General features: G+C 32.9%; 1 protein-coding gene across 14 annotated transcripts in view; it reads right to left on the reverse strand.

The window, feature by feature from the left end:
• Tsga10 (testis specific 10) overlaps positions 1-16,659 on the reverse strand; it is a 114,134-nt gene that overhangs the window by 37,852 nt on the left and 59,623 nt on the right. For 13 of the 14 annotated variants that reach the window (XR_006850919.2, XR_006850918.2, XR_006850917.2 and 10 more), the window contains 6 exons: positions 15,441-15,556; positions 12,918-13,072; positions 8,468-8,523; positions 7,448-7,616; positions 4,810-4,920; positions 1,650-1,835 (listed from right to left, as the gene is read on the reverse strand). Coding sequence is in view for 11 of the 14 variants with exons in the window: in XM_046440338.2 (XP_046296294.1) it covers positions 1,650-1,835; positions 4,810-4,920; positions 7,448-7,616; positions 8,468-8,523; positions 12,918-13,072; positions 15,441-15,556 (793 nt within the window). In the remaining 3 variants the exon portion in view is untranslated. Of the gene's footprint in view, positions 1-1,649; positions 1,836-4,809; positions 4,921-7,447; positions 7,617-8,467; positions 8,524-12,917; positions 13,073-15,440; positions 15,580-16,659 lie in introns of all 14 variants that reach the window. The other variant, XM_046440330.2, reaches the window with a different exon arrangement.

A 16,659-nucleotide genomic window follows, 5' to 3' on the forward strand; every position in this document is an offset into this window, starting at 1 on the left:
TCAGAAGAACCAAAATAAAAGTACTTTTTAGTTGATCTATAATCTTTGTACTTATTTATGGGGTATAGTACTAGAACTTGATATGTGTATGCAATGTGTAATGATCAAACTGAGGTGGAAATTAGCATTTCCACCTCCTCAGATATCGTAATTTTTCTAATTATTCAGAATGTATAATGTACCATTGATTACTACAGTTACCCTACTAGGCTAAGGAATATCGGAACTACCTCCCTTTCCCTAACTGTACTTTGGCGACAATTTTCCACCCACCCATTATCCTCCCTTCCCCCACTCTTCCTATCCTCTAGAAAAGAATATTTAAATAAAAATATAGGGAAGTATCTTTCTGGCCTTGGGATAGTAAAGAATTTCTTAAGGAAGAGATAAAAGCATAAGCCACATAGGACAAGATTAATAATAATTTTGAGTGCATCTGAGTTTAACATGGATTTGTATTGCAAGAAAAAGAAAAAGACAAGCCATTGATAAGAATAAGGTAATGATCATATCTTTAAAAGTATTATTATTAAGAATATATAGAGAATTTCTATAAATTAATACGAAAAAGATAAATAACTCAAAAGAAAAATGGGCAAAATTTAAAAAGAATTCAAGAGAAAATTCATCCAAGAGTGGCCAAGAAACATGAAAAGACCTTCAATTTTACCTGTAATCAAGGAAACACAAAAGTATGAAAAAACTTTAAATCTGCCAATATCAAGTACTGATTAGTATTTGAGCAAATGATAACCCACGATTTCTGGTGGGAAAGCAAAACCTTAGGAATTTTCAAATAACAGAGTTGAAATCACAATTATCTTGGATCTAGTTATTCACATGAGCCTAGAGAGACATACAGCTGAGAGAAATGTAAAAGGTGATTTACTGCAAAGTATCTTATTAGAGAAAAAATTAAATTTCCTTCAACATGGGAATGATTTAAATAGTAAAATATTAAAAACACTACATGTACCAAAACAGATAAACTTCAAAATTAAAATGTTAATCAAAAAAGGAAAGTTGATCAAAAAAGGCAAGATGGGGTTGCTGGGGTTGTGGCTCATGCTAGGTTCTGGGTTCGATTCTCAGCACCATGCACCATATACAAATAAATAAAAATAAAGGTCCATCAACAACTAAAAATATATTTTTTTAAAAAAGGAAAAATGGTTATATATAGTATGATAATATTTGAAAAAAATTTAATAACACAAACAACATTATACATCATGGTAAGCAACACATCAACACGAAAGATATACACACCAACAATCAAGGAAGGAGGAAGGAAAAGGGTGAGAACTGGTATCTGTAATGTGCATTTTTAAGCAAGGGATATGAAGCAAAGGCAAATATTAGCATTCTTACATCTGGAGGGTAGGGATGTTTTTGTCTGTTTCATGACCTTTTTTGTACATTTTTTATGTTTGAAATATTTCTCAATTAAAAAAAAGCTAAAGATAATTGTTGTAAGGTAGATAATAGAGGAGAATCAGAATAAGCGTAAGGCAAATGGTCAGCAGGCCACAATTCACAGTATTTAAACAATTTAACTTCTTGTTAACACATTTAATTTGTGGAAAGTAAAACAAAACTCCTTTAAATATTATGCAGAATGTATTATAAGTATATTTTCCCAAACTTACTTGCTCAACTTCTCTGTTGAGGGCATCTACTTTTTCTTTTAATCTGTTACTCTCTGCTTCTGCAGTGATAAGTTCCAATTTGAGGGTATTGTTATCTGCCTCAGCTTGCTGGGCTTTATTTTCCCAGTTTTCAGCATCTTCGTTGGCTTTTCGGAGTTGATCCATTATTTGCCGGTTTTCAGATTCCTGAAAAACAAATCTTAGATATTACTTTAAAACTCAACATATGATACATATTAAACATTATTTTCCAGGTCACTAGGAATCCACTTGCTACAAAGGAGCATTTCTAACATAAACTTGAGAAAAAACCTACCTGTACTCTTAGTTTAGAAAACTGGTCATCCAGTAGTTAACAAAAGGAAGTGTGATGAGGATCTGTACTGGCTCAGTTATTCCACTAGTAAATTTAAGTAAAGCTACTTACCCTTATCTTCAGGACCTGAGTAAGGGCTCTTATATTTCCTTTTGTTCAAATGAAATTCTCAAGGTCTCCTTTTCCATACACATGTTTACTGACCACTTGCTGATCAGGTTTCTGAGCTTCTTGATTTTTGTTTCTGTGTATTCCTTCTTCATGACGACTTTACTGGGTTGTTCACAGCTTCTGAATTCTTATATATCTTAAGTGTGGACTTCTGTAATTCTCTTGGTTTAGAACATTTCCTGTCTGACTCCTGCCTTTCATTCATAACCCCAGCCTTAACTTTCTTGATCATGGACTATAATTCACTTTTGCCTGCTATTCTAGTAATTTGCCCTTAATTGCTCAAAAGTAAAATATCAAAGCTTTGCCAAGGAATGTTATTCATAAATTATGCTTCCACATATAAATTGAACATATACTATAGAACCATTTCTTTTAAAATCTTCAAAATTCTATCATGAGTAGATTAATTGAAGTAGGACCTTTTTCCCCAGAGGAAAAAATTCAGCTCCACAAATAATACAATATTCTGAATAATCATAATTAGGCTATTTTAAAAAACAAATCTTGGGCTGGGGTTGTGGCTCAGCAGTAGAGCTCTCGCTTAGCACTTGCGGGGCCCTGGGTTGGATCCTTAGCACAACATAAAAATAAATAAATAAAATAAAGGTATTGTGTCCAACTACAACTAAAAAAATAAATCTTTAAAAAAAAAATACATTCTGGGCTGGGGATGTGGCTCAAGCGGTAGCGCGCTTGCCTGGCATGCTTGCGGCCCGGGTTCGATCCTCAGCACCACATACAAACAAAGATGTTGTGTCCGCCGAAAATTTAAAATAAATAAATAAATATTAAAAAAAAAATACATTCTAAAAAAAATCTTACTATTACAGTTTGACTAACCCATTCTAAAAAAATCAGTTATAATTCAATAATTAATAAAAAGTTCCTAGATATCTTTCTCTTCTGTTAATAAATACCACATTTCTCTATTAAAAAAAACCTGGGCTAAATAAAATAACCAAATTGCAATAAGTAATAGTTTTTAAGTTTTTTTTCCATCTACACTATCCAATCTTTTATTCAGCAAGTATTCACTGAATGTTTATTTTGTGTCATACATTGGATGCTGAAATAAGTAGTCATCCTTTCCATGAGGAAACTTTTAGTAAATTCCAAATCAAATCATCATCAAGCAGCTATTTCCCCTTCTCTCACATAAAATACACTGTAATCTCTCCCATCTCTAAAAAACAAATCTCCATTGTCAGCCTTGTCTCTTTATCCTTACTTTATAAGCTTTTCATATCAGATTTATGTTCTCATTATTAAGTTTGCTTGATTGTAAGAAACTTGTTGAAATTCAGTTAATATTGCCATCTTGTGGCCTCACATGAAAGATCTTTGCCAAGTCTGTTAAAATAGTTCTGTACAGCAAACTACTTCATAGGCTTTCAAGATTTAGATATTCTGCTAGGTGTGATGATGCATGCTTGTAATCTCAGCTACTCAGGAGGCTGAGGCAGGAGGATTCAAGTTCAAGGCCAGCCTAGGAAACTTAGTGAGACCCTGCCTCAAAATAAAAATTAAAAAGAGCCGGCAGTGTAGCTCAGTGGTAAAGCACCCCTGGGTTCAATCCCCAGGACCAAAAAGAAAAAAGATTCAGATATTCCAAATGTGTCAGTAGGAACCTGTTGTATGTTTTCCATGATCATACTAAAGATGATAGCTGAGTAAGGAATATGTGCTTTGGAAGAACCTGGTACAATAAAACATACATAAACTGAGTTTACCCACATCAACCTTTTCCCTCTTTAACTTTGTGTGTACTTAATTGTCTAAGTCATTCTCTTAACAATGCCACGTAATTTCATGTAGTTAGATGGGGCTGTGCTGTCACTACAAAAATATCTAGTATTTCTCAAAGACAGGAACCATTTTTTAATATTAAACTTAGTTTTATGACCAGGTAATATGCGAAAAAGGAGTCCGTACAATGTTTCTTCTGCCTTCCAACCACCCTCACAAGAGCTGTGTGGGGCCTAAGATAGGCAATTTTATAGAAGAAGCAAAACTGCTCTTCGGAACTCTCCATTCCCCCTTTCTAAGGTGCCTTTCCCATCCAGTACCCAAGGCAAGCTCTGGCCATCCACAGGGCTCCTTGAAACATTCTACCTGCCTCAGCTGATATTTTTTGTAGTTGCTGGATTATACTAAAGATGATAGCTGAGTATGGAATATGTGCTTTGGAAAAACCTGGTACATGTACCTCGTCAAACAGTTGCTAACATGAGAGAAATGCAAAGGGCAGTTAGTCTTCTGTCCTCTGGTCCTAAGAAACAAATGACTCCATCAAAGATGATCCATTCTGTTCTGCTACATAATCAGGTAGAGCCACTTCCGTCAGAGGCTTGAAACAGAAACCTCCACTGTTTTCAAATAGAAGTGAGGCCAAGTTAATTCTGGCCTTTTGCCCTTCATCCAGTTAGGAAGATTCTGTTTAGTCTAGAATGTTTGTTTTTACTTAGCAAACTAATAGGCATATATTCTGGAGCCACCTTTCTGGACATTGGCAACTTTTAAAATCTATAATTAACTCACCATTGTCAAAACTAAAATAAGCTATGTGATAAAGAGTTCATTCACCTGTTCTGTTAAGTACAACTGATTACTAAGTTCACTCTTGTGAAAACTCTTAAAAATCATGAGCAAAGGAAAAAAATCTATACGTACTTCAGACTTCAATATATTCTTTAGCTTGTTAACCTCCAAATTAGTATCTTGGACCTTCTGTTTTATGTCATTAAGTTCATTATGTGTATCATTCAATTTTTTGGACAGTGCCTATGGAAAAAAAGATAGCGAGATTAGAATACAACAAATAAAAAATTCCTACGTGTAAAAAACATCAAAAATGAAAATTTAAAAGTTTGCAACAAGTAGGTATATAAAAAGTTAATATACTTAATGTGTAAAACTCATATAAAAACCAAAGAAACACAAAAGCCCAGGAGCATATGGGCAAAGGATATAAATAGACAATTCACAAACAGAAAGCACAAGTAGATAATGTTTAACAAAATTAAACTTTACTAATAATCAAAGATTTTCTAATTTAAAAAGTAGTATTTTGCCTACCTAGTTAGAAAAGTTTGAAATTTCAATTATGAACCGTACTATTACTCCAAACATAAATTTGCATATGTAATCATATGAATCACTATATGATGATATCAAGAGACATTTGAGGGCTGGGGATGTGGCTCAAGCGGTAGCACGCTCGCCTGGCATGCGTGCGGCCCGGGTTCGATCCTCAGCACCACATACAAACAGAGATGTTGTATCCGCCAATAACTAAAAAATATTTAAAAAATTCTCTCTCTCTTAAAAAAAAGAGACATTTGAAAATGCTCATAAAAAGTAGTCTCATAAGATTTGATTCAATTTGATAAAATCTAATAAAATTTCATATTTATTCACATTTGGTGAATGTTGCTATAAATAGTAGTATATCTGCACAGTGGTATAATAACACAGTAGAATATTATGCATCTATGAGAAATGTCTGGAGTAATTTTAATAATAGAGGAAGATGTTATGTATATTAAGTGAAAAAAATCAGGTTACATCCTGACTTATTAAAAAAAATATCAAATGATAAAATGTGTTAAGGTCTCAATTTTCCAAATGTTCTACGATATTGGTTCTTAACCTGCAGTCCATAGACGGATCCCTATTCTACCCAAACAAAGAAAAAAAATGTACTCTGGAACATATGTAAATTATTACCATTTTTCTCCTAATGATAAACATGCTTATAAAGCTTTAACAAGACAGGGAAATGCTTCTATTACAGTAAGCTAATAATAGCTACAATTTATTGAGTAATATGCTGGACATTATGGTAAGTACTTTCCAGGTATATTCTCACTTAATATCCATCTTTAAGGATTATGAAATTAGATATAGAAAAGTTATGAAATTAGATATAAGATCGTACAACCTGGCAGTGAGATTCAACCCCAAGTGAGTCCTAAAATACTTGGCTCTAGTGCTCCTCAGGTAGGTTTTTTTTTTTTAAAAAGGATGACACAAAGTGGTGTGGTTTTAAATCTCAGCTACATTAAATATATATATATATGAACAATATAAAAATGTTTAATTTTGAACTAATTTTCACTAAAAGCCAGTAAAAAATATGTCAAATGTTTATAGTGACTAACCATGGGTAGTAAAGATAGGAGTTTTTAAAAACATTTTTATAAGAAAAAAAGAATTTTCTAATGAGTTTCTATTTCTTATTAAAAAAAATATAACTAAATTTCTAGTTTCTCATAAATAAAAATTATATACATCTTTAGCTTTAGCTTACTTGCTCTAGGATACACAGAGTACACAAAGGTAGACCTTGTAGATTCACATCTTTTGGTTTGTACTGCTATTTATTCACTTATAAAAATAATTTTATTTTTCCAAGGTTTAGATTTACAGAAATATTATGAAATATTTTATACAGCCCCATATACCTAACACCCATGTTCTTCTATTATTAGCATTTTACACTAGTACTTTTGTTACAGTTAATGAGCCAATATTGATAATACTAACTGAAGTCCATATTTTATGCAAATTTCCTTCATTTTTACATAATATCCTTTTTTTGTTCTAGGATCTCATTATTCATTAACTTTCAAATAATGTCTCAGATAATTTCTTACAATTGACAAAGTGCTGCATCTTCATTGCTGTTTATATGAATTATAATTATTTGGTAGCTAAAGAATACAAGTGCTTCTGAAGCAAACTAAATACACTAACAGTGGTAACAGGGAATTTTGAGGGGGAAAGAAACTTTCCAAATAATGGAAACTTTAATGTTCAAGTTAAAATAATACTAATGGAAATAAGAACTGTGGGTTGAACTGAATTATAAAAGAAAAGACTAATTATAAAAGGAATTTTCCTAAAGACTTACAGTGCTAAGGAGGACCAAAACATGTGGTATAGTCCATGGTCTCACATTTAAACAGAGTAATATGCAGTGCATTAAATAAATCTTTTTCTTTAAAGTTTCTGATGGCTTTTATTCTCATTTGTTGGTTTATTCAAATATACATTCTTCATTAAGGAAGTACTTTCTAAAGTTTAATACAAATCTATTATGTCCCTATTCCTTTTGTTTAATATTTAACACTTCATATCTGAGAATTTCACTTAAAAATTACATGGCATATTCTGTTTATAAATTTTTTAAATAGGCTATTTCCAATAGCTGAGCTTTTCTGCAAAATGAAACAAGGGATGTGCCTCAGAAGAAATAAATATATGTGTATTTTTTCCTTAGGGGAAAAGATTCTAGGAACAAATATACCTGGTTTTCTTGTTTGGCTTTGTTAAATTGTTCTTGGAGATTGTCACTCTCATGAGCCAAGATATCTCTTTCCCTAGCAATTTGAGCCAGCTCGTCATTTGTTTCATCCAATTGCCGACGCATTCTGGAAATATCTTGTTCACACATAATTAGGGCTTCGGTAGACTGTCTATTCCACAAATCAAACAGCATGTAAGAAGAGACATTTTACTTAAATGGACTGATACATTCTCACAAGACAGAAGATGGACAGTCAGCATGAAAACATTTGAAGAGGTTTTAAATGTTTAAATTTACAAGAATACTGCAAAAAAAAGTGCATTAGAGTTTAACTATGTTGTCATCATTTCACTATGGAAAAGGTACTAAATATACATAATAGTTAATGATCTGTTAAATATTTGAAAACTTATGACACTCAAGAATAGGAAAGCCTTCATTCTTTCTCTGTTATGGCTTAGCCTCCTTGGTGAATTATTTCCTCTGCCCTCTTAAAAATTAATGTTTTCCAGGTCTCAAATCTTAGCATCCTGATTCTTCTCACTCTAGTCCTTCTCTCCAAGAAATCCCATTTTAATCTTCCCAACCACATCTGTACTCCAGAACCAGCCCCCTGTTCACACTGTTCCCCAAACCCTATGGCCCAGTTTCCCATCACCTATTCTTCTTGCTTAAAATTCTTCAATGGTTTCTTATTGCCCAAAGGATAAAATTAAGAATCAATTGTCTTCAACACAGGTCTCTTCCAGTCTGTTCTCCTTCCTTTCACTTCTCCTCTTAGACTTCGGATTACAACAATGCCCACCTACTTGTAATTCAAGAGGCTTTACAACATGACTTGTGGCTTTTTGCTTTCTTTCCTATCTGAATGTCTTTCCCCTTATTTTACTTGGTAAACATCATCCCTTCTTTTACTTCCTCAGGTAGAGTTAGGCCTCTTTCCAACATTTGGGAGTTATCACCTTATGCTTAACATTGTCTTCGTACACTAAGTGCTCACATTTTTGGTGAATGATTTACCTTGATGCCTGTTCCATCTCAGCAATGATATTCTTCATGCCTGAAATGGTCTTTTCCTTGAAAGATAATATAAGTATCAAATTAAAATTATCTTAAATTGTTATTTCTACCAAAACTGAAAATCTCCCCTTTTGATTTCTATTTGGTTTTGAATATTTATGTTCTATTCTCTTGTACACTTTAAAGCCTAGTATATCAGTGTGAATAACTTCACTAAGCAAAAACAGATTATGTTCATTGAGGTAAAAGCTACACTTTAGTATATTAATAGGAGCTCATATATCAAGTACTTTTAAGATTTGTGCAATCACCTAACAAGACAAGACACCCATAAATGCCCTGTTTTTAGAGGCAAACCAATGATGTCACATTGGTTTGTTTTATATTGAATGGGACTGATTGACCTCTTTACATTCTTTGTTATAAAAGCCACAGGCATGAATCATGTATAACTAAATTTAGTTCTTCATAACTTTGACGGAGTACATTGTTTCCATTACTCAGCAATATCATCTAACAAAACTACTACAATGAAATTACTGACAAAAGTACATTTTTAATATGTAGGTGTGAGATCATAAGGAGGCCCAAACCAAAGATATAACAAAAAGCACCATTTACATTCTCCCCTTTTCTTAAAGGTGTGGTGAAGGAATAGAATTGTGGAGTCAGTTAAGGCTGAAAAGGGTTGTAACATCTTAATGCCTTCAGTACCATTCCCATGTCTCCTTTTACAACTCTCATTGATCCTGAGCTAATCTAACTATAAACAGACACTTACAGCTAATATTAGCCTTAAAGAAAAGCAGGAAAATTATTCTTTCAATAATAATGCCTAGCACGTTGCTTTGGATTTTTAAATCCTTAGCAACCAAGAAAAAAGATGAGAAACCAAACCTATATCTCCCAACCACTTCTGTTCTTGTCTCTAAAGAGTAAGTTTCTTGTGTGTGCACTATCTTCTTTTATTCATGTGCCCCTTGCCAGGGTATTTTTAGCTTCAGTTTCCCTTCCTGCATTCTAATAGAATGGTGAAGAGTCTACATCTGGCAGAAATGAAGTATGGAGTATGGTCAAAATACCCATTAACAAAAACAATTAAATCCCTTTAAGAAGAAAAAAACACAAGAGGGAAATAAATCAAACACAAAATATTGTCTACATGGCATGGAATATTTATATTTTTTAAAATAAAATTTAATACATTTAAAAATATATACTGAAAACCTAATTGAACTTCTAGTGCTTTTGAAAGTCATTACTTCATGATCCTCCTTCTTCAGCCTCCTGAGCAGCTGGGATTTGGGGAAAAAATAAAATAAAATCTTTAAGTTTGAAATATACTGACAAGCCTAAAAGGGAATTTCCTTTATCACTAAATGTTAACCTTAAAAGTAAGATGATCCAGGAACACTATAAAGTATTTAGGACAACAGAATTACTGAATAGAATTTAAAAAATGCATCCTCTTACTCTGTGGTTTTCTCTTAGTGATTTTAATACCCTAATACCACCATTCCTCAAAACTACCAACATTAGCAATCTACTATTCCTTAAACAACCTCAATGTATTCCTTGAACATCCAACCAGGAAGAAAGATTCTTATTAACTGTTAAAATTATGTCTGGAAAGAATGCCATAAGTATAATTAGAAAAAAAGAAAAACTAAAACTTCATATAAATATTCTGGCTTTTATTACTCAAAAATCTGAGGTTTCTATTGAGTTAGTTCTCTAACATTAGTTGGTAGTAAGTACTAGAAAATCTTTTAAAACTATGATTACCCAAAATTTTTCACTGTATTCACTATAAGGTAGACTTTTCCAAATTAACTTATTTCTGTAATCTCCATATAACACTATAGAACAGTCCTATTTCGCTAGAACAGTCCTATTTCACTGAATGACATTTATTAGTTCAGTTCTGAAATGTCATTATATGGAACATTCTCATTTAACTCTCTAACACTGTCTTTAAAAATTATTTTCCATTTAGAGGATGAATATGCTTACTTTTATAAAATTTTATATAAATTTCTTAATTTTGAAATGGACTTGCCACTCAGAATTCTTGTGAAGTAAAGATAACATCAGTACAGTCAGAAAAATAAAAGATTAGATATGACTTAGAGAAATAAGATTCTGAAAAATGTTAGTTTCTGAACGTTAGTGTTTTAAAAAGTCATGCTTAACTATTCAAAAAAATGTTTTGAATATAAGGAGAAGCAAAATTCCACCTAAAATCATAAAAATTCAAAAATAATGATCAAGACTTCCCATCCAATAAACCTGTATTTACTATCTCATGTCTTTTGAAGACTTAATTTACACTCATGATCCCCAATCTATTAACATCAATTTTCTCTCCAAGCCTAAAAATCCAAGAGCCTATGCATATTTCATCTACATTTCTCAAAGACAATTTAAACTCAGCATGTGAATAATCTTCCTCACCTACATCTGCCCTGTTTTCTGTGTTTCCTACTTAATTCATAGGAACTATTCATGGCAGAAACCACATCTTATTAATTTTACTTCCTTAATAGATCTAATTCTCACTGATACTGCAACTATCCTCATACAGGTCTCACCCCTGTTCTTTTAACTAGTGTCCCTGTCACTACTCTCATTTTCTCATAATATATCTTTTTATGGATTTATATTGCCAGAATAATGCTTTAAAATAAAGATGCAAGCTAGCATGGTGGCACATGCCTATAATCCCAGAGACTCAGGAGGCGGAGGCAGGAGGGTTGAAATTTTGAGGCCAGTCTCAGCAACTTAATGAGGTCCTGTCTCAACATTTAAACAAATAAAAAGGTTGGGGATGCAGCTTAGTGGAAGAGTGCCCTGGGTTCAATAGCCAGTACTGGAAGCAACAACAATATTAAAGAATGAAACTCTAACATTTCATATACATTATAATGACCTGCTCAGCATCACATGCATTTTTGAGATTTGTTGTTTTTCTATTCCATCTCATCTTTTGCCCTTCCATACCCATCTATACCTATCTCTGACCATATCAGGAAGACTCATGTCACTCTCTCTTGAAAGCCACTGAGCTTTGAAGTAAGCTGCTCTACCTGTCTGTATCACTGTCCTAGTCCCCTAAATATTTTTCTGGCTAATTTCTAGTTATTTTTCAGGGAAGCCCAGGCACTGTTACTTCCTGGAAGACTCCCTAGATCTTCCTCCTCCCCTAACCCAATTCTCAGGCTGTCTAAGATGTATTTCTGTCAAACTCCAATAAAACATTTTTCTTGTGTCATTATGGCATTTAACAAAGTCAATCATAATAATATATTTATCTCTCTGTGTATTAGGCTCCACTACAGGCTCATTAACCCTCAGTTTTAACATAATATGTCAATAAATGTTTGAAGAATGGGTAAAGGGATGGATGAATTTTCATGAATCCATTTCCTTGGAATGTGGGAAGACCTTATTCTACTGATGCTGTTATTGCTTAAGACATGTGGAAAACAGATTAGGAACTGGCTTCACAATTTATGAGCTAAAACCAATAGTGCCTTCAAACATGACCTTTTTTGTTTAACAACAAGAGCAAAATATATGCAATATTCACCATTAAAAGAGAATAAAATCATGGCACTTGCAGGTAAATGGATGGAGTTGGAGAATATAATGCTAAGTTAGCCAATCCCAAAAAACCAAATGCTGAATGTTTTCTCTGATTTAAGACTGCTGATTCATACTGTGATTGGTGGGGTGGGGGCATGGGAGGGTTAGATGAACTCTAGATAGGACAAAGGGGAGAGGGGAAGGGAAGGAACACGGGGGAAGGGAAGGAACATGGGGTTAGGAAAGACGGTGGAATGAGATGGACATCGTTACCCTAAGTACATGTATGAAGACATGAATGTTATGACTCTACTTTGTAAACAACCAGAGATACGAAAACTTGTGCTCTATATGAGTAATATGAATTGTAATGCATTCTGCTTTCATATATAACAAATTAAAATAAAATTTTAAAAAACATATGGGATGAATTATCATCCAGCTTTATGCACCAGCACCATATCATCTATTCTCAAAGGCTGAGGATGATATAAAAAGGTACTCCTAGTTCATACCACAAGGGCAGTTTAATGGAGCAAACATATTGCCTCCTAGACTACCTGAAAATGGTTTTAAGAAGAAATCAGATTCACTACCTTATTTTGATATTTGAGTTAGTTATTGTCAGTGAACAATAGTCACTAATTCATAATAGAAAAATCAATTTAAAATGTTACCTAGTAAATTTGCTCATGTATTTCCTAAGACCATCTTACATATTTCAAAGTCAGATTTTAAATTTTAGCTCTCTAGAAAAAAACTTTGAGGAAAATCCTATTACTTTATTCAGATTCAAGCAAACTACAGTTTAATATTTAAATATTTCATTTAAACATTCCTTGTCTACCCAGTCCTCAGAACATACTTTCATGGCCAAACTCTCTCCAAGGGATGCAATATTCTCAGATTTTTTATCCAAACATGCTTGCAGGCATTCCTTTTCTTTAGCCATATCATTGAGGGTTGCACCAAGAATGCTGATTTCTTCTCGCTGTGCAATACTCTGCCTTGTAAAATTATCTAAATATGTAATCATAAAGGTGTTGGTTTAATCAAGACAAATCTTTTTCCAGTTCAAACAGATTGAAATACTTTTCAAAGTTCCTCTATATTATATTCCATGATTAAAAATAAGAGTACAATATTCCAAATAAAAATGTTTCTTTTTATTAGTGATTATAAAATACAATCCATCAAGAAATTCTAAACGGCTCATAAACATAAAAACATAATACCTTTGAATTAGAATAGTGAAGGAAAGCTGGGTGGTGGGAAAGAGAGGGTGGATGAATGCAATAGGTGTAATATCAAAATAACCTGTAGTTTCTGCCACCCTTAATGTCACCTCCTTTCCCTCCACAGACTAGAATGACTGCTGCATATAAAATTGGTAGGTAATAAGTATTAATAAACTATTCAACTAAGTCATTATTAGAGTCAAATATCTTGCAATATTCTTATTTTTTTCTGATTTTTCTAATATTCCAAGGGAACATGTCATCCAAGAAAGTACAATTCTATTTGTGAGAACTGGCGGGGAAATGGCAATGTTGACTGGCTAAAGGATTGCTATAGAACAAAGGCTTTGAAACTGTGGTTTTTCAACCAGTACCATCAGCATCATCTGTGAAGTGAAAACTCTCACGTCCCCACCCAAGACCACTGAATCAGAAATCCTGGGAGTAGGCACAGCAAATTATGTTTTAACAAGCACACTTCTCCCCATGTCCCACAGTGATTCTAATGCACAATAAAAGGGCTGAGAACCACTGGTCTAGAGAAGAGGTCCTAGGGTTTCAGAATTGCCTAGGGAAATTGGTTAAGATACAAGAGTTCTGGTCCTTGCTACTTTAGGGAGTCTGGCTCTAGTGATCTTTATCTACTGGGTTATTAGGATATACACCAAAATTTGAAAACCACAGGTCTAGAGCTCTACAAGAAGATCTCTGCTAGACCAGACCTCTAGATACTGCCCGTCAAGTTAAACCCTACCAAGGATCACTTGGGTTCAGTGTCAAGGGAGGTACTGTCATATGTCACATAGTATTTGAAAATGCATCATGTCTTTTTTTTTTGCAGGCAGTGCTTCCTTTAAGGCAACCCACATGTTTTGGGTGTTCTGATATCTGAGTTCATTACCACTTCCAATCAATCAATCAATTTCTTAAAAAGCTCTTATATCTGTTAGCTTGAAAAAAATCCTCAACTTCACACCCATGCAATCTACCACCTTATTTTTCTGCTATCTTTCAATAGTCAAACTTCTTGAAAGACTTTTCTAATCTTTTCCATCTGTACTTCACTTCCCATTTCTAAACCCACACCCAAGACTATTTAAACTTTAAAACTCCAATGTGACAAATCCTATAAACACATTTTTATCCTCATCTTGTTTCATTACTTAAAAGTACCTGACAAGTGATCATACCCTCCCTTTTAAAAATCCTTGGTTCTCTTGCCTTTCAAAATAACACTCACTTCTGGGTTTTCTTCCTACTTCTTTTGCTTCTTCTTATTCTGTCCTGGATCATCATCTCCTCTTTCTCTATATTCTTCCTATGTGATCTTATGGTTTTAAAATATAATTTATAGGTTGACGTATCCCAAATATATATTGTTAGCTTAGATTTGTCTTCTGAGATACAAACTCATATATCCAACTTCTTACTTTACATCTTTACTTGGACTCAAAACATCAAAAAATGAGTTTTCCTTCAACATTCCCTTTTATATTCCTCTTTTAATATTTCTTGTTTCAATTAACAGAAATTCTACCTAATTGTTCATGCCAGACATTTATTCAACTACATAATAGCAAATGTTAAAATTTTTTCCTCAGATTAAAAATAGGCTCTTTTAAAGCCCTGAAAAAATTCTGCTGTATATTTCTAAAAAGATTAAGTTATGACCATACTTTCGTACAGATCACTGGTAAAAAAAACACATAGATTTTATAAATGTTATTTTCATTATAAACCCAAGTGATATCCTAGACATAGCCAAACATATGTATACTTTCCACCAAAAGTTTTATGTCTATAGATATGTATATATTTATATACACACATGCATACACTATTTCATTACAACAGTTGTGAGCAAGCTGCATCATATTGAAACGGTAAATTTAAAATTTATCATCATAAATTTTAAAAATGTAACTATTTTGTCTAGCTATTTCTTCACTGGCAATTTTAAGTCATAACTAAATATGATCCTAAATCTAAGTAAAAATAATCTTACTATCAAATAAAAATAAATTTTCATTTTGATTCATAAACTTTTAGATTAAGGATCCATTTCCAAGTTTATCTATTTTATAACTAGACAGAACACATTTTTCTATGAGACTTAAGAAAAAAATACAAGTAACGAAAAAAAAACTCACCAATTTTTTCATCCAAGCACATAATTTTCTCCTGAGTAAGCTGTAGTTCATATTTTTTCTTAGCAAGATGTCGCTGAGTATCAGAAAGATCTTTTTCTGTGTTTTCATATAAAAGTCTGCAAATATTTCAATAATAAAACTAATTCTGAAATTTTTAAGTTTTGTCAACTTTTAGTGTATTTAAATATAAAAAAAATTAAGAATGCCTTTTTTTTTTTTTTTTGGTATCGAGGATTGAATCCAGGGGTGTTTAACCACCAAGCCACATCCCCAGCCCTTTTTACTTTTTTATTTTGAGGTAGGGTCTTACGGAGTTGCTTAGGGCCTCACTAAATTGCTGAAGTTGGCTTTGAACTCATGATCCTTCCTGCCTCAGCCTCCTGAGCTACAGGGATTACAGGCATGTGCCATCGTGCCCTGCTAATATATTTTTTTTTAAAAAAATCACATGATAAGAAGTATGGAAAATAAAGGATAAAAAAGGGATCATCAATCCACCACTCAAATGTAAGCTATTATGATTTTGTTGATATTAACTAATATTTGGTACATTTTTGGTACCACACTATTAATTCAAAATTGAACTCTGATTTTTTTTAACCAAAACTTTCTCTTTAATAAATTTTTAAGTTTTGTAATAAAGCCCTCCAAAGCAGTATTTTCTGACTGAAAAATATTATGTGAGTAATAGTCAATTACGTTTAACTGCACCTCTATTACCAAACATAGCTTCATTCCAGGTTCTCAGTTTTATAACTAAATTTCATTCATTTTACAAGCATTTACTAAGTGGCTGGTTTGGACCAAGCAATAGGTGCTGACTAATCTTTGGTGAACTAAGTAGGAAATGGCCCTGCCCTCGTGCAGTTCATAGTCAACATTTAAGTAAAAGACTTTTTAACTTTTGTAAATATAGAAGACTAGATAATCTTAAAGTCCTTTCACCACAAAATACTCAGAGATATTGAATACAAGAAGTATCCTTTAAATGTATAGCAAAACTTCAAAGAATTTGTAAATAATATAATAAAACTTATACTAGTTATAGCCAGGGTTTGTCTGTCTCAGTAGCCTACAGTCTGGTGTTTTAATTCAGAAACAGAACATGAGGGCACAGAGATGTCTGCAACACAAAGAATAAACTAAGAAATCTCACATAAAGCCACTGAGGATTAAATCATTAGTGGGAAAGTCAGACCTGAGACCTTGCCAATTGTTG

This window comes from Marmota monax, unplaced genomic scaffold, assembly GCF_021218885.2.
Source record: "Marmota monax isolate L192 unplaced genomic scaffold, Marmota_monax_Labrador192_F-V1.1 WCK01_AAM20220418_F8-fsc00210, whole genome shotgun sequence".
Classification (NCBI taxonomy): Eukaryota; Metazoa; Chordata; class Mammalia; order Rodentia; family Sciuridae; genus Marmota; species Marmota monax.